This window comes from Ovis canadensis, chromosome 5 (assembly GCF_042477335.2).
Source record: "Ovis canadensis isolate MfBH-ARS-UI-01 breed Bighorn chromosome 5, ARS-UI_OviCan_v2, whole genome shotgun sequence".
NCBI lineage: Eukaryota > Metazoa > Chordata > Mammalia > Artiodactyla > Bovidae > Ovis > Ovis canadensis.
This window is the reverse complement of record NC_091249.1, coordinates 35,765,238-35,784,924: the sequence shown is the minus strand read 5'-3', so window position 1 is coordinate 35,784,924 and position 19,687 is coordinate 35,765,238. Positions and strand designations below refer to the sequence as shown.

Below are 19,687 nucleotides of genomic sequence, written 5' to 3'. Positions count from 1 at the left end.
AGATCACAATAATGGACTATAAAGATGAGAATTAAGTATGGCAGACTGAAGATTAAAAAAATTCTGTTCTGTTAATGCGATTGCATGCTGATGCAAATGAGTTAAAAGATGAAAAGCATTAATGCAAAGTAATATGTCACACACGGCAATGTTCTGAGTTTTAAGATTCAGCAAAGTGAAGAACTCAAAAGGATAAGTTGACAATCCCCCACAAAGCAACAAATTCCATCAGACCTATGTTTGGTGCCTTCCAACCCCTAGGACAATTGTGACAACTGAAAGCATTCCTTGGCCCTGTGGCCATCCACACTCTGAAGATATGTCAAGAGCCTAACTGGGCAAGTGCACCCTGAGCCAGATCTCTGCACCAGGGTTCTTCGGCACGGGAGTTTCTAGAGCAGCTCTGGTTGTATGTGCTGCTTTGGACGTGCTACTAACATCATCATTTCTGTGTACAGCAGACCTACTCTGAGCACGCTCCAATGTTACCTGTAACCAGATTTTGGCCAAACTTTAAAGAGAACAACCAATAAGAAAAATAACACCAGTTATAGTCAAGTTAATATAGTCAGAGATCAGAAATAGCAGTAAAAAGCTATTCAACGTTTCCACTCACATATGAATTGGTGAGGCAACATGTGACCTCTAGGGCTGGGGATATGGGATCTTTCTTCTGTAGTGCCTCTAAATGTGATGGAACTACAAGCTGGGTAGGAATTACTACAATTCAAACAAGCTAATAAAGTTTCACATACAACTCTACTCTTTTCAGCAAGATTTCTTCTACAATAACTATATCTAGAACCACTGGAAAACAGGAATTGCAATGCTATTTGTCCTTTGTAACAAAGATAGCAAACACAAGGTTCTAGATGATTTTTATTTTAAAGGCAGTTGCCGTTCTAAAATAATAAAGGTATCTATGGGTTTTCAATGTTAGCCTCCCAATTACCCAAAGATATTAAAAATTGGACCACAATCATATGATGTTTTTTCCGTGTTCATATAGCCCATTTAAAAAACACACTAAAATCCTAATATTTTCACTTCAGATTAAGTGAAATAAAGCTGTAAAAAATGTTATTTTTCTTTCACAATTTTAAGATCTTTAAAAGACTGTCTTACAGTGGATGGAAACTTGGAATTGTTACTGGTCAGGCAGAAACTGTGATATGTTTGTTGCTACTTACACAGCAGAAATTTCAAAATCTGCAGAACAGTTTGGAAAAAATCCAACAGCATTAGTGAATACTCCCTTAACCTTCAGGAACCAAAGGATTATAAGGCTGTAGTGACTCTAAAGTTCAATAAGATTCCTGAATCAAGTGTCAAAAGGAAGCTAGCCCTGAATATTTGCAAAGCCAGCCTAAGAGCCCAACATCAGCAGCTTTTTGTTCTTTTACGGCTTGTTTAAAGAAATGTGGCATTACCTAGGGCTCTGATGGCACAAAAGGCAACACTGTGCATGGGAAAAAACCCCAGAAGCTAACAACTCTAAAAGTGACTCAGAAGATTCATATTCTAAATAGCAAAAAGTTTTAGAAAGACCTAAACCAATTTAATTTGCTTAATTTTTCCTTTTTATTAATGCAAAAAAGGTGTTATGTGACAAAAATACATACCTAATTTATATAAGAACTCTTAACAAGTAAAAAATTCTGAGTATTAAGAAGGCATTGCAGTGATTTTTCTTAGTGGTACATAAAATAGTAGTGGTCCTGACAACTGATGTTGTCTTAGATTCAAAGAAATGCAGTAAAATCAATTCCCAATATTTGAGTGCAAATTTTAATACAAATATTTAATAATTTTACCTAAGTTGATATAAAAAGGTGCCTAGAAATCTAGGATACAGACAAAATTTCAATAAATGAAACATTGATAAATGACAAAGAAATGTCTTTTAATCTACTTTCAAAATGCTTTGATATAAAAAAGAAAATGTCTAGTGTCTGCAAACACCATACAATGCAATCAAATGTTGAATGAATAGTGAGTGTGTTACACAAGTCATTGAAACACCCCAAATACCCACTAAGATACAGCGTCCAAGTATTCTTCTTCATCACAGTAATGTTAGGAATCAATTTCTGTTTTCAATTAGAAGAACCAGAAAGACCAAGACATAAATGTACAGTACAGAAGAAAACACACGAGAAACACACAGAGAAGGGAAGAAGAAAGTAGAAGAAAATTCAAGTTTACCAAGCTTCAACAGAAAACAAAAGACCACAAATAAGACAAGACTCAAAGTGGCTCACAAAAAACCTTTCATATATGTATTATAAAAGCATCTAACTTCATGATTCACTGTAATCTTAAAATAGCACATTCTTATTTAATCCATTCATCCACATAACCCATCTTTTCCTTCAACTGAAATTGAAAAGACTAGATATATGACTTATAAGATACCTAACGAACTACGACAGATCTGTAAGTGGAGATCTGAAACTACTTGAAAAACAAAAGGTGTCATTTTCTGAATCTATTTCAGTTTAAAGAGAGGTAAGGGAGCCTTTAATTAAAAGTGGTAGGAATTTAAAATAAAATTCTATCAATGCTGTATATCTCATAGTATTAGTGGATCTGAGAAATTAAAATAATCTTCTATTTCAATTATTTACTATCTCAATTCTACAGTATAGTTTGGATAAAGGCTATAGCTGATGGAAAACGTACCCTTTATAAACAACTTTCTTATCCATTTTAATTCACTTAAATATTTATTTTTATAAACATGGCATGTAAATAAAATGGTGTGGACTCTGGAATCAGACTATCACCAATAATGAATTAGAATCCACTATAGTAAGCACTAGGAATTAGGACAATTCTGTCTTCCCCAATTGTACCATGGGAATACCAGTATCTATTTCACAGAGCAGCTACAGAATTCAATAATTCACATAGAGTGCTTAGAAAAGTATATAGGAAGCACACAACAATATATGCTATCATCATCATAAAACTGACCCGCTAAATTAAAATCTAAAGGGACTTACGGGATGTCAATAATGGAAAAGTAAAGGGAGAAAAAAGCTAGCTCTGTCACTATTTTCTCCTTGTTAGCAAAAGGCATTTGGTCAGGAATGTAGGTTGACAGGGTTAATAGAACACATGCTACTTTACGTGCGTGCATTAATGAAGAGGATGCAGGATGCGTTAAGAGCTGAGCAACCTTCATCCCAGGTGCATTCATCTCTACACTTACCCCAGACTCCGCCACCTCTTCTTCCTGTAAGCAAGAGCCACAAACATTGAAGCGTGTGTTTGAATAGGAAAGCACAGAAAAAAAGACAACAGTTGAAAGTCAGAGAAACTATGGAGACAGAACAGAACAGAAAAATTTTACTAGAAAAAAATGGTAGCTTAACAGTTAAATGACTTTAATGGAATACAAGGTGGTAAAATGAATTATGACATGTACTGAAGGCCAAAAAACTCCACAATATTTAAAAGTGTGCTTTCAGACCAATTATGTTTTTAATACCTAATTAATTTAGAGGCTTATGTTAATAACAAACTTAACGGAAAATATTTATTACAAGTTTCCAGGGAAACTTTAAAAGATAGAACTTTTGAATTTTTTTCAAAGGTATTTTTGAGCCATTCATTTAAGTCAGAGGATGAAATTACAAGGAACATAAAGATTTATAATTTCATTTTTAAGTGCAGAAATTTCTCTGACAATGTATTTGTTCAAGATATTTTGAACAAAGCCAACTTAAAATATAAGTATTAATATATCATGAAAATCTTTATGATCCTGTATCTCCTTATACTATAATTGGGCTGAATCAAGATTCTTTATAACATTTTTATTCTCATTTTTTTGGCACTTTCCTCTCTACCACCTGATTGGTCTGAGCATATCCCAGGCTTGTACCCAATAAGCTTCAGCTGTGGCCAGCCCCAAATCTGTTTTTTCAGTCAGCACACTGACTACTGTTGCGTTACTTTGTCCACACTATATATTACCAAAATGGCCAAATATTTGCTTAAAGAAAGCTACACGTTTCAGTACTAGCTGACAAAATCAATTTATGAAAAGCTCAGTCTAATCTAACTATAAATGTTTTATTTTTTCCTATACTGTATTCTACTCTAGGCTAGGCCATTCAAGGGAACAGTCAAGTTTATTGATTTTCTCCTTTGCTCATTTCTGAGACATAGCTGGTACCTAGAAAATTATCAACTGGTCTGGCAGGCTCACAAATTCATTCAGGAACCAGGCTGCTAAAATACATGAGTAGACGAATGTCTGTGTAAGGTAACAGGGAGTGGTGGAGCCACTGTACAGGGACATATAACAGAAACAAAAACTCAGAAACAAAGAAACAAACAAATCCTCCAGGTTTGCTTTGGTCCCTGGTTCTTAAGTCTTCTGCTTCTACGCTGCTGAGCAATGGCACCTCTCATTACATGCAGTGATTCTCAGGGGCAAAAGTGGGCAACCGGGTAGGGATGAGGAGATATGACACACTCCTTCCTTCATACTTTGAAGAATTTCTAAACTAGAGCAACCATCAGGTCAACTACTCCTAAAGACAGACTCCTGAACTGTGGTTTAAACAAAACAAAAATTAAGAAAACAATCCTGACATACGCTGATTCTATCGGGTTACAACAACTCCATGTCTAACTTTTTGTTTCCTTAGCAGACTGTATTTCTTTTAAGCCACTGAAATTGTGTCTGCTCTGGCAAACATTTTGTTTTTAAAGTCCTTAGGTACTAAAGCTATACACACAGGCCCAGAAGAAAATCAGATAAAAAATGGAAACCCTAGTATCTTTTCATCCTAAAAATTACTAGGAAAAATAATTTAAGTTTTATATAATTTGAGGAGGCATTTGTTACTACATGAAAGGTGAATTTTAAAAAGCACTCATAGAAGATCAGGTTAATAGTGAACACAATATTTTCATTTTTATTAAAGATACAGCATCCTTAAATCTGCACTTTCTAAACTGCTGAAGAATTTACATAAGCACCATGACTTGAGACAAAGGAATATATTTTAGAAGAATAAAGCAGAACTTATATAGATATGGAACTTTAAAAATATTTGATAAAAATCAAAGACATGCAGACTAATACTTCACATATTTGGTTAGAACCAGATGAAAGTGTCTGTTTTCTCTGACAACTTCAGTAAAGATCAGCAACTTACTTATATTTAAGTTAGATGACATTTTAAGTAACAATAACAATACAGATCTATGTACTCAAAAAAATTAATAGAGAAGTAGGGTTCAAATCTCAGTAATTTATGTCATCCTGGACACATTATCTAATTGCTCTGAGCTTCAGTTTCTTTGTATGTAAAGGGCAGGCCAATACTACCAACCTTTAAAGGTTTTTATAATACACTATTATTTGAGATTGACATCTATAAAGCACTTAATACAGTGCACAATAAAAGGCAGATGGTCAATAAATGAAAAAGATCACTTTCAATGCCACTCTGTAACACTTACACACTTCAATGCCATACCTCTGTCGGAACATCATAGCTGGGTCCATGTTAGCAGAAGTCATTCGAACAACCTGACGAATTTCCTTGGCAATCATTCTGAGTTTCTCAAAATTTACCAAACCATCAACTTTGGAATCATTTCCTATAGAATAAAAGTAATTTTTTTAACTCCCCAAATTAAAATATCTATATAAAGGTAGCAGAAGTCAAGTCATTATTCCGGGAGGCACAAATCAGAACCTTTATCAAACTGCCACTTTTGGTTTTTAGAATTGATAAACCCATATATGGTTTAATCCTGCTCCCAAGGAATGACCTAATAGGAGGAATTCTATTCCAATGGAAATAATGATTACGAATATTGGAAAGTGATGAACTGTGTATAGCTTCTAAAAGCCATTTCTTCATTGCATTGTAGGCACACCTAGTAAAAACTGCAGCCCCTCAATTCTAGCTCTCCAGACGCTTGGTTCACTCAGGCAGGTACCTGCATCTATTTTTTTGGCAGCAAAGTTAATAAGCACTTGAAAACTTAGGTTTCCACCAGGGGTCATAAAGAGTGACCTTTGGGCTTACCTAGTCCAATATGGTTGCTACGGTTTACAATGATTTAAAAAATTGTAAAATGATTTGTCGACACTTAAGAAGTGGAAGGCATGCCATGAAAATAAGAATTTCTGCGTTATATGGAAGAAAAAGAGAGCGGAATGTATGTGGGGGATTAAATAATAGTACGTCTGTTTTCCAATAATTCGTTAAAATTAAGAGAGGGATGGCTCATAGGGACAGACATCTTCAAGTCTACCATGCACATGCCCTTCCCCAGAATTTGAATTTACAATCATGACTTCAACCATTAAATACAAATTTGCTTGTTCATAAGTTACATAATTTTTGTTTGTTTTATTAAGTAGTTCTCTGAGAAAAAAATTCACACAACTTTCAAAATGGTCTACTTTTCTTTGACAAGAACAGGAATGACACCAGACTTAACCCACACGTGGGCTTAAGCAGTTCAAACCACAAGGCAAAAAATTATATGTTCAAAGGGTAATCTAACTGTCTTTTTTCCACACCTGTCTTTAACACTTGGTGTGACCCTATTTATTTCCCATGGTGGGCCCTGAGGTGTCCCTGTGGAACACCAAGTCCCTGAAGCCAAGATGGAAAAAGACATGTATCTGAACACAGTTGGGCTCCCTTTTTGTAGTAAATGGTACCTATCTATTGGACATATAAACTGTTCAGGGTCTCAAAATGAGATGGAAACAAAATGACAACGCAAAATACTTTCAAGTCATATAAACATGTTTTGAGGGAACATGTAAGGAAATATATATTTAAAGCCTCTAGTAATATTTTCTTAAGAAAAAGAAGTAATAATGAAATTAGGGGCAGTATAATTAGTTAATTGGTACAACACACCTGATGAGAACAGTTCAAAAAGTTCAACAAAAATAGAAGAAATACGCTGAGTCATAAAAAAAGCTGTCAAGGCAGTGAGGATCTGAAGAAATAATGAGGACGTGTGGCAAGTCGAACATTTCCAGTGCTCCACCTACAGGCCTCTGCTGATTTCAGAAAAGTGATCCTGAGCTGCAAAACTGAGCAGTGCCACCCTGACTTCTGAAGTTAGGGAAGAACTGAAGTCTAGATAAATCTTCAATTCTTTGGGTTGGGGTCTTTAAGAGATACACACACACACAGACACACACACACACACACAGACACACACAGAAACACAGACACACACACAGACACACACACACACACGTATATCCTGGAACTAAAGATTAACGAAATGTAGACTGGATAAAAGTTCAGTGTTACATTATCTCAAAATGTGAAAATGGTTTAAAGTGATATTTGCGTTGCTAGCACTCCTAGCTGCCTGGCAGAATCAAGTTTTAATTCTCTTTGGAGAAAGAGAATATTGTCTGAAATCCTAGATTATTTCTGTAATTTTTTTTATATACAACATCCATTTGGCCAAAAATAACCAGGTACATTTGGTGAAAATGTAACATGATTGAAATGCAAGGGGAAAAAAAAAAAAAGACAGAAAGACTCATTAAAAAAAAACACACACACCTAGATTACAGAGTTACTAGAGACAGACATTAAAGTAACTGGTGAATATGTGCAAGGTTATAAAAAACAACACTGACAACTCTGGTAGAAAACATGAAGATAAAAAATGAATTTAAATTTTAAGTCTGGGGGGAAAGCCCAATAACTTAAATAAGGAATATGATGTTGAATTTAACAGTAAGTCAGACATAGCCAAAGAAATAATTTAAAAACTGGTTATTAGGCTAGGAGGAAATTCCAGAATAAATAAAAATATCCAGGTGAGACAAAATCAAAGTGCTGTACACAGTCATATAATAGCAAAACTAGAGAAAAACAGAGATAGAGAGAAGAGAATGTTTTCAAGCAGCTATTAAAGGAGGGTTGATTATTGTCAAAGGAACAACAAATAAGACTGACAGTTGACTTCTAAAAATAACAGTGGAAGTCAGGAGATAATTTTGTTATCTTAAAATGTTGAAAGATAACTGCCAATCAAAATTGTGCCTTAAGAATGAATATTAATTAAAGACATTTTTTCAGATAAACAAAAACTAAGATCTTATCACCAGCAGACTTGCACATAAGAAAATAATAATCACTGTTCTTACAGGGAGAAAAGTCCTCAACCACAGGCAAACTCTGAAATTCAAGAAGGGGAAAAAACAGTAATAATATCATCACACTAAATAAATATCGACTTTACTAACCAATATTAGTACCAAGTGGGATTTAAAGGCATGGCAACAACTGTATATAAATCGAGAGGTGACAGAATGGGTATTTGAATGGTCTAAGTTCTTGCACTGCCTGACACACAGAAAAGTACTAATGGATACTACTCAAATTAGTATAAGTATCAATGTTGTAATGTATAGTGTAACACTAGAAAATTAGCAACATAGCGTGTAGTCAGCAAGTTAATGGAGGACAAATACCACTCACAAAAAAACAATTAAGAGAAGTATAAACTACACGGCTGACTCTGGACATGAGTCTGAGCAAGCTCCAGGGTTTGGTGATAGACAGGGAAGCCTGGCATGCTGCAGTCCATGGGGCCAAAGAGTCAGACACAACTGAGCGACTGAACTGAGACTACATGGCAAAAGACTAACGAATTAGGTTTTTAAAACTCAAAACATGTTGTTCATCAGAAGATAATCTTAAGAGAGCCAAAGGCAAGTCATACTATATATATATACACATATAGGACTTACACAAAATCCTTAAAAGGTGTATTAGAGAAAGAGAACCTTATGAAACATAGGCAAGAAATTGAACTGAATGGATAAAAGAGGACAAATAAATATACAGAAGGGTGTCCAGCCATATTAGTAATCAGAGAAATGAACATTAAATCACATCAAGATATAATTACACACCTACTGAAATGGGTAGAAATAAAAAGAATGATTGACCAGGTACTGGAGACAGCAAGGAACAATAAGAATGTCCGTGTCACTGCCAGTGTTCCACTTTAGTGGATTAACACCAAACTGTCTCCCAAAGTTGACTGTATGAATATTCATAAATTTCACTGTTAATTATATTGAACAAAAATGCATGTGTACTATGAGATATGTGAAAGAATATTCACAGCAGCATTATTTGCAACGAGTAAACAGTGGAAACTATCAAATGCTCATCAACAGATTGAATGAATCCACTGTACTGCATTTATGTAATGCAATGTCAAATAGTTTTGAATAATGAATTACAATTGCACTCAAAAACATGTAAGAATCTCATCACGCAAGTCTAATGTTCACCAAAATAATCCAGAAGCCAAACCAAAAACTAAAAAAACAAATGTACTCTGTGGACATATAAAGCTCAAGAACAGGTAAAACCACCATATTAGAAGTTGACACAAGTATCTTTGGGGAAGATGAAGGTGGTAACTGGAAAGGGGCACAAGTGGGGCAGCTGGGAGGGAGGCAATGTTTTTTCTAGACTGGGTGTTGGTTACCTGGGTGTTTGCTTTGTCATAATCCATTAAGTTGTTCACTTGTTTGCGGTACTTTTCTGTATATGTTCAGTAACTAAAAAAAGAAGTTGGGAGTCTGATCTTGGTTATGTGTGAACTGCATTGGGTAAACACCGACATCTGTTCTTATCAATAATGTGGGTTTTTCCTAAGATTTACTACATTTAATTGGGTAAAGCTTTTAGTGACTTATAATCAATAGACTGAAAAATATATTAAATACATTATAATTCTGTAGAATTAGCTGAAGTTAAGCATGCTAATTTTCAAGTAACTTTCAAATACCTTCATGTAGAAATGTCATATCTTTCTTGACAACAGGAAAGAGTGGAATAATTGGAGGCTGCATGCTTTGACTACTAAGAATATTTCTGTATTTTGCCATGTTTCTGGATGGATCAAAAAGGTCTTGCAGATCTTGGAAGTGTTTCTCATACTTGCTTGGTAACTTTTCCCAAGTACCTCTGAGTCGTGCTACAGATGCCAAGTTCAAACCACTGCCGAAGATGAAAATAAAAACATTAAAGAGAGGCTTGCAAGACAGGCAGGACGCAGGTCAGGTTAAGTGGATAAAGCAATTTTTTTGAATGAAGCTAAAGTAAATAGACACATTTTATATAAACAGTAGAACCATAAAAATAAATAAATAAAAGGGACCCCTTGATCTTAAAACAAGAAAAACTTTCTTCAAAGGAAAGTGCCAATGGTTGTATATAGCCTTTTTTTAAGGATGCATGTAAATGACAAATATGGTAAATCCATTAAACATACATTTAACTTAAAAATAAACTTCAAGCATCACAATGTTTTTGTATGTTTTACTTAGGAATAATTTTATGGAGACATTATTTATTTGAAAGTGGTATAAGTGATAACAAGTTCTATATAAATAAAAGTGAGTCAAGTTCTGAGACTGAAAACCTCCTTTCTTTGAGATTTTGGCCATTCATGTCCCTGATTTCAATACTTCCATAGGTTTTAATCCTGTTGTCTGTCAGGCGTCTATATACTCAATGTCTCTTTTGTTCTTGGCTACCTAACTTTTACCTATACCACAGAATTTAAAATGTTCTCTTGACTTATGATTTTAAACTGTGGAATTAGGATATCTTTGTTTCCTCTGTTTCTCAGAAATCATCTCAAAAACTATAAGGATGAAAAAGAGAAATGCAGACTTCATTTCCACCAAAACTTAAGAGATATGTGTAACTTCTAAACACATTAGAATGGCTATCAAAAAACAGTCAAGTCAAATCTAAGTATGCAAAATGCTGAAAAAGGAGGCCTGCCACTGAAGATTTCAACGAAAGCTATAAACGATAGCACTCCAAAGCAGGTAACTTACTCCAAAGACAAAACCAGCAATCCCCTATTTGGAACAACAAAGCAGGGTCCATAGACTGATAGAATTAGGAAGGGGCTGGACTCTTGTTCTTCCCCAGGGAATGTCAGGAAAAGTAAGATTTAAAACAGTGTATGCAGTGATATAACATCTTGGCAAGAAGCAGTTTAATAGTGACACAAGACAGCAGAGAGAAACTGAGTTGTAAGCAGCCACAAAACTGTGTATCTCCATTTGCTGGAGAGAAGTTATAGGTAAAAAAAAAATTCACATGCAAGCTCTACTTCTGCTAGCCTGGAATACTTCCCTGGCTCTTCTCCCATGTGAATCTCCTGCAGATAAGATGGTATAGGAAAACTCACGTCCTTCAAAAACAAAGAATGAATAAAGGAGCCATAACATGCTGCTACGAGGAAAAACACAGACCATAAAGAATCCGACAATAAAAACTGGAACTGACTAATGACCCTAGTATCCATGATTCAAATGAATTAATAAAGTAAACAAAGAGCAATGAAGTGATATAAGAGTTTAGGGAAAATATCTATTGATTTAAAAAATTAACAAGTTCAGGAAAAACTGGAAGAAAAACCACAACTATCAGAAAAATGAAGGCAATACTGGAACCTACATAAAGAAAAAGATACTGCAGATCTTGAGCAAGTATCTTAAAAGGACTGACAAAACCAATCAATGGAAATGGTCACAGTTGAGAAGAACGACAGAGAAAATGAGCTTCGCTGGTGGCTCGGATGGTAAAGACTCTGCCTGCAGTGAAGCAGACCTGGGTACGATCCCTGGGTCAGGAAGTTCCCCTGGAGAGGGAAACAGCACCCCACTCCAGTATTCTTGCCTGGAGAATCCCATGGACAGAGGAGCCTGGCGGGCTACAGTCCATGGGGTTGAAAGGAGTCGGACACGACTGAGTGACTTACGCTTTCACTTTCTTTTCAGAGAAAAAATAATGGATATGGAAGACAAAGGCAATCTAAAATTTATATAATTGGTATCCTTGAAGCAGGAACAAAAATAAGGGAAGTGAAAAAAATCTTCAAAAGTACAATTTGAGAAAACCATCCAGGAACAAAAGAACAATCTATAGAATAGGTACCACAGTTTCAGAGAACCTGACACAGAACTAAATGAGATGTAGAAACACCCATGTGAAGGTAAATGACTTCCGAGATAAGGGAATAAAATGAGAAGTAAACTCTGAAACCTGCACAACTATATAAAACACTAGCTGTAGAGCAATTATCTATGAGGTTCCCAAGAAATAACAAGTTAGAAAAGAACTTTAAAGCCAGATAAAGTGACAGCGAAGTTCAAAAGCAACAGAAAAATATTTTGAATATGCTTAGGATAAATCATTTCCAAAAGCACTTTTAAGAAATCACTAGAAAACAAAATCCAATCAGGAGATAAGGGGAGAGAGTGATGTCAACATTATAGTGTCATAAGACATCCCTACCCCAACAACAAAAATTCAGCATCTATCCACGAACAGTGGGACCCAGAAGCATGGACCAAGGGACCGGAGAGGAGACTTACCCCCCAGTGTACTGGGTAATAGGCAGGCAGATTTGGGTATGGGAGTGGGGAATCTAGAGGAGACTATGAAATGGTTCTGGCCCCTTTCAGCTATGGACTGGGAACATATGCAGAACACTGACTTGGGTGGTCACCTTCAGACAAGAGGGACTTCGTGAAGTCCAGGTTTCCAGAGGAGAAGTTTGAGCACTCCGCTGAAGTAGACCAGAACAGAAGAGTGTGAGTGCAACGGGATAGGAACAGCTTGACTTTGTTGGCATCACTCCTCACCCAAGAAGCATTATTGTTGTTGTTCAGTTGCTTAGTCATGTCCGACTCTGCGACCCCATGACTGCAGCACGCCAGGCTTCCCTGTCCTTCACCACCTCCCGGAGCTTGCTCAAAATCATGTCCATGGAGTCAGTGATGCCATCCAACCATCTCATCCTCTGTCGGCCCTTCTCCTCCTGCCTTTGGTCTTTCCCAGCATTAGGGTCTTTTGTAATGAGCCAGCTCTTCTCATCAGGTGGCCAAATTATTGAAGCTTCAGCATCAGTCCCTCCAATGAATACTCAGGATGATTTTCCTTTAGGATTGACTGATTTGATCTTGCAGTCCAAGGGAGTCTCAAGAGTCTTCTCCAACACCACAGTTCAAAAGCATCAATTCTTTGGCACTCAGCCTTTTTTATGGTCCAAATCTCACAACTGTACATGACCACTGCAAAAACCACAGCTTTGACTATACGGGCCTTTGTCAGCAAAGTAATGTCTCTGCTTTCTAATATACTGTCTAGGTGTGTCATAGCTATTCTTCCAAGGAGCAAGCATCTTAATTTCATGGCTGCAGTCACCATCTGCAGTGATTTTGGAGCCCAAGAAAATAAATTCTGTCACTGATTCCACGTTTCCTCTTCTATTTGCCATGAATTTGATGGAACTGGATGCCATCTTAGTTTTTTGAATGTTGAGTTTGAAAGCCCACTTTTTCACTCTCCTCTTTCACCTTCATCAACAGGCTCTTTAGTTCCTCTTCACTTTCTGACATAAAAGTGATGTCATCTGCATATCTGAGGCTGTTGATCTTTCTCCCAGCAACCTTGATTCCAGCTTGTGCTTCATCCAGCCAGGTATTTCACGTGATATATTTTGCATATAAGTTAAATAAGCAGGGTGACAATACACGGCCCTGATGTGCTCCTTTCCCAATTTGGAACCAGTCTTTTGTTCCATGTCCGGTTCTAACTCTTGCTTCTTGACCTGCACACAGGTTTTGCAAGAGGCAGGTAAGGTGGTCTGGTAGTCCCATCTCTAACAATTTTCTGGTATGTTGTGATCCACACAGTCAAAGGCTTTAGTGTAGTCAATGAAGCAGAAGTAGATGCTTTTCTGGAATTCTCTTCCTTTTTCTATGATCCAATGGAGGCTGGCAATTTGACCTCTGGTTCCTCTGCCTTTTCTAAATCCAGCTTGAACATCTGAAAGTTCACATACTGTTGAAGCCCAGCTTGGAGGATTTTGAGCATTATTTGCTAGAATGTGAAATAAGTGCAATTGTGTGGTAGTTTGCATATTCTTTGGCATTGCCCTTCTTTGGGACTGGAATGAAAACTGACCTTTTCCAGTCCTGTAGATACTGCTGAGTTTTCCAAATTTGCTGGCATATTGAGTGTAGCACTTTAATACCAGCATCTTTTAGGATTTCAAATAGTTCAGCTGGAATTCCATCACCTCCACTAGCTTTGTTCATAGTGATGCTTCCTAAGGCCCACTTAACTTTGCACTCCAAGACGGCTGGCTCTAGGTTAGTGATTCCCACCATTGTGGTTATCTGGGTCATTAGATCTTTTTAATATAGTTCTTCTGTGTATTCTTGCCACCTCTTTTAATAGCTTTTGCTTCTGTTATATCTGTACCATTTCTCTCCTTTATTGTACCCATCTTAGCATGAAATGTACCCTTGATATCTCTAATTTTCTTGCAGAGATCTCTAGTCTTTCCCAGTCTATTGTTTTCCTTTATTTCGTTGCACTGTTCACTTAGGAAGGCTTTCTTATCTCTCCTTGCTTCTCTTTGCAACTCTGCATTCAGATGGGTATATCATTCCTTTTCTCCTTTGCTTTTTGTGAAAGGCAAAGCAAAAGGCAAGGAAGCATAACTCAAGCCTAAACTAGATGGCTCTTGATCTCTCCAACAGGGGAAAGGGAGAGCAAGCTGGGAATGTCTGGCTGCTCAAGCCATGTGGGGTGTTGCTAAAGACACTCATTCTCTCTTCCAGCATCCAGAACACTAAAGTGGGAGCTCCATGAGTGGGAGGAGGGAACAGATCAGAAGAGTAGCATGTAAGATTCCAAAAGGATATTAAAGGAATGAAGTTCCTGCTAACTGCCTCTGGATTCCAACAGGAAGCCCATCCAGAAGACACATAAATTGAGTGTTAGCTGCTCAGTTGTGTCTGACTCTTTGCAACCCTAAGGACTGTAGGCCACCAGGCTCCTCTGTCCCTGGGATTCTCCAGGCAATAATACTGGTGTGGGTTGTCATTCACTTCTCCAGGGAATCTTCCCGATCCAGGAATTGAACTCAGGTCTCCTATTTCAGGCAGATTCTTCACCATTTAAGCCATCAGGGAAGCTCCCCAGGAGACAAAGGAAAACCTCAATTGTAAATCCTCCTGATGTACCCAAGAGTAACTGCAGCTCACTGTGCTCAAACCCACACCTTCCACCCCTCTGATACTGGCTCCTGTGCAAGGTGCCAAAAGAAAGCTCTGGAAGAGAGGAAAAACATACAGAAAACAGGCTGTAGTCTGTGGGTGAAGAAGAAACCACAAATCTGAGCTGTAGCAATACCTTTAGGAAAATAAAAGAGACATACTGGCATTTGACATGGTACATCCTAGGATACAGAGAAAACATACAAGCTTCAGAATTCTGCCCAAGAGGGAACAAGAAGCCTGGAGCAGGTGTATCTACACAATGCCAGAAAGAAAGTCTCAGAATCTGTATTAGGAATGACAAAAGGATTTTTTTCTCCTGAAGGCAACTCATAAAAATTAGAGAAGATGAAAGCAATTTCAAATGCAGAAAAAGCAATGCAAAACTCCCTGAAACATGAAAAAACAAGGAAACATGACATCACCAAAAGTTCACAATGATCTTCCAGTAATCAAAGACACGGCAATCCATAATTTACCTAATAAAGAATTTAAAATAGGTGTTTTAAGAAAACTCAATCAGCTATAAGAAAACAGAAAGATGAGTCAATGAAATCAGAAAAACAATACATAATCAAAATACAGACATCACAAGAAAGAACCATGTGAGTACTCTGGAATGGAAGAATTCAGTGAATGAAATGAAAAAAACTGCAATAGAGAGTAGCAACATCAAGGAGACCAAAGAGAAGGAAAAATCATAAATGATAGGAACTTTGAAATAACTCAGTGTGAGGAGGAAAAAAAGCATGAAAAAAAGAAAAAAATGAAGAAAGCCAATGAAGAGAAAAAAGAAAAAGAATGAAGAAAGTTGGGAAACCATTATGGAAGAAAACCCAAAACACCCAAGATACAAACCCCTGGGGTTCCAGAGGGAGAAGTGAGGAGAAAGAAGACCACTAAAGAGGCACAGCTGAGAAATCTCCAAACCCGGGAAGAGGCCTCGACATCCAAGTTCATGAACCTAACAGATGACCCCATTATTTCGATCCAAGACAACTTTCTCCAAGACACATAATAATAAAACTGTCAACGTGAAAGAAAGAATTCTACAGGCAGCAAGAGAAAAGAAGACTGTAACTTACAAGGGAACTCCCGTTAGACTACCAGTAGACTTTTCAGCAGAAAACTTACAAGCAGGAGAGTGGACTAATACACTCAAAGTGCAGAAAGGAAAAAATTATCAGTCAAGAGTACTCTATCTGGCAAAGTTATCCTAGAGAAACAGAAGACTTTCCCCGGAAATCAAGAGCTGAGAAGTTCATAATTACTAGATCTGCCTTATAAGAAATGCTAAAAGAAGTTCTTAAAATGAAATGACACTAATAATGTGAAAACATATGAAAATATACAATGCTCTGATAAACATAAGTATACAGTTAAAAAATACTCTCAACAATGAAATATGATGTCATATTAACCACTAAACCAGAGAAAAAAGGTTAAATGATGAGAATATAAAAAACAACACTTGCTATTACAATCTGCAAATGAATACACTACATAAAAAGGCAAACTGTGACAATGAAAACATAAAAGAGCGGGTAGAGTTGGATGTGACTGGAATTTTATCAGTGTCAAATAGACTGTTACATCTCTAGGAGGTTTCATGTAGGTGTCATGGTAACTAACCACAAAGCAAAAACCCATAGTGGATTCACAAAAGGTGAAGAAAATAAAATCAGAGCATACCACCAGGAAACTCAGTTCACAAAGGAACACAGCAACAGAGTAAAGAAGAAAGAAGGGAATTACAGAACATCCAGGAAACAGTACGATGGCAGCAGGAAGCGCTTACATAGCAACAGCTGCTCTAAGACCCCCCAGCAATGCAGTGGCAAGAATCCACCTGCCAGTAGCGGGGACTTGGATTTGATGACTGGTCTTCAAGGATTCCACATGCTGCACAGTGGCTGGGCCTCAGCGCCACAAATACTGAGCCCACGCTCCAGAGTTGTGAGCCTCAGCCATTTAAATCTGCTTGCCCTCCCATGGGCTCCAACTACTGAGCCTGTGTGCTACAACTCTGAAACCCACGTGCCCAGAGCCTGTGCTCCGGAACAAGAGCAACCACAAGGAGAAGCCTACACACGGCAACAAAGTGCAGCCCCCACATGCTGCAATCAGGGAAAGCCCGCAAGTAACAGAGGAAACTAAGTCCAGCCAAAAATAAATGAATAAATAATTTTTAAAAATTACTCTAAATGTCAGTGGACCGAATTTTCCAATCAAATGGCACAATTACTGGTAAATAAAAAAGGATCCAACTATATACTGCCTACTCAGCTCAGCCCAAAGGATACAATCAGGTTCAAAGTGAAAGGATGCAAAATTATATTCAATGCAAATGGAAACCAAAAGAGAAGACTGATTTATACCAGATAAAATAGACTTTAAGCCAAAAATTGGTAATTTGAGACAAAGGAGGTCATTATATACTGATAAAGGGGCCATCTCAGCAAGACATAACAAATGAAAATATGTATGCACTCAACAGCACAGCACCTAATTATCTTAAAGCAAATACCAACAGATCTGAAAGGAGAAAAAAACAATACAGCAATAGCAAGGGACTTCAACACCACACTTTCAGCAATGCATCAATCACCCAGACAAAAATACCAACAAGGAATTGCTGTGGATTTCAGCCGTACTCTAGATCAATGGACCTATCGGATGCTGGAAAGATTGACGGCAAGAGGCCAAGGGGTGGACAGAGGATACGATTGGGTGGCATCACCGACTGAATGGCCATGAGTCTGAGCAAACTCCGGGAGACAGTGATGGACAGGGAAGCCTGGCGTGCTGCAGTCCATGGGGTCACAAACAGTTGGACACAACTGAGTGACTGAACAACAGATACATAAAGGGTATTCCATTCAATAGCAGCAGAACACACATTCTTCTCAAGCACACACAGAACATCTTTCAGGTTAGGTCATGTAGGCCAAAAACAAGCCTCAGCAAATTTAAGACTGAAATCATACCAACTATCTTTTCTGATCACAATTTGTGAACTAGTTAGTAACAGCAAGAGGAAAAATAAAACATCTACAAATATATGGAAATTAAACAATACTCCCTTGAACAAACAATGGGTCAGAGAAATCAAAGGGGAAATTAAAATCTGGGGGATACTTCAAGAGCAGTTCCAGGATCTAAACTGATAATGAGCAGTTCCAGGACCTCAAATAAATTACTTAACGTATGTAACAAGAAAAAGGAGAAACTAAGCCCATTTGAGAAATAACAAAAATCCAAGTAGAAATAAATAAAAGATCAGAAAAAAAAACAAACAGAAAAGATCAATGAAACTAAGAAAAAGTATTCGGAAACAATAAATAAAACTGACAATTCTTTAGCTAGACTTAGGAAAACGAGAACTCAAATAAATAAAACATGCTATAAATTCCAGTCATAGGTGACTGATTCACCTGTTTCATCTCAGCTGTAAAGTTAATATGTCCTTTATATGTTGTAATGCATTGTGATATAAAATGTAGGAATACTAAGCAATTAACTTTACATGAATTTAATGTTCTTCATAACAAAACCAACCTAACCAAAGCAAAGCTTCCTAACCAAAGGTCTGGCCTTTTTTACACCCATCTTGGGGCTGCTCTCCACCGTCCTCTCTCATTCTACTTCCTTGACTTTAATGACACTATCCTAACTATGCTGTCTACTATCTCTTGTATTAGTACTCTAGTTCTTTGGATGGACTCGCTTCTTTACCCTCACCTTGAGGATGGCCTCTAAGATACGGTTTTTAGCCCTTTGCCATATTCTTTGGACACTCTACACAGAGATCTCTTCTGGAGTCAATCAGGTTTTTTTTTTTTGTTTTTTTTTTTTAATGGAGTACTCCAAAACTGAGCTGGTAACTCTCAGATTCTTTACTCCATGTTTCCTATACGAACAGTTTCAATTTCTACCCTTCTAATTGTTTATCGATGGAGTCTGTGTTCCCTTGTTTTAGACTCAGCTGTTAAAAACTGTGAGGTAGTTGGTGTAAGTCCTGAATTCCACAAGGAGAAACTGGTCTTCAGTTTTCTCTTGACACACCGCTACCACATGGAAGAGGCAAGATTCAAATACAGATGCACCAGATTCTAAAGGCCACTCTATTAATCTCTAGTCAGCGCTTCTTCCACAATGTCTAGTTCTACTGCATCCACTGGTTAAATTTCATAAAGGAATTTTCTATTACCATGGCAGATTTATGATTTAGAAGTTGCTATAAAGATTTTAATTTTATCTCTTGTGAATACTAGAAAGAAATCACAAGTAATTTTTGGGAGAGTATGCACAGATGGGATTAGTTACAGTAGTTATTATGCTACCACGTACAAGTACATGACCTTTAAAAGGACCACACTACTACTACCGTCCACCTTTAAAATTAGACTTGTTTTAGGAGGAATCCTTCTGTGATCAGCATTGTGCTGGATGAGGGTCAGAAAATAAAGTACCTACACCTAGATTCTCATAGTAAGTGAAGAGAAGGAGGAAGGTTCCTAGAAGCTCATGTAACCACCCACACTTCCTGGGTTTATAAACTTT

The 19,687-nt window shown here is 37.2% G+C and overlaps 1 protein-coding gene across 5 annotated transcripts in view; it reads right to left on the bottom strand.

The window, feature by feature from the left end:
* The window catches only part of RAPGEF6 (Rap guanine nucleotide exchange factor 6), a 220,554-nt gene that overhangs the window by 19,098 nt on the left and 181,769 nt on the right, over window positions 1-19,687 (bottom strand). For 3 of the 5 annotated variants that reach the window (XM_069591598.1, XM_069591601.1, XM_069591600.1), the window contains 2 exons: window positions 9,823-10,034; window positions 5,499-5,622 (listed from right to left, as the gene is read on the bottom strand). In XM_069591598.1, the coding sequence (XP_069447699.1) occupies window positions 5,499-5,622; window positions 9,823-10,034 (336 nt within the window). Of the gene's footprint in view, window positions 1-3,214; window positions 3,239-5,498; window positions 5,623-9,822; window positions 10,035-19,687 lie in introns of all 5 variants that reach the window. The other 2 variants (XM_069591597.1, XM_069591599.1) reach the window with 1 other exon arrangement.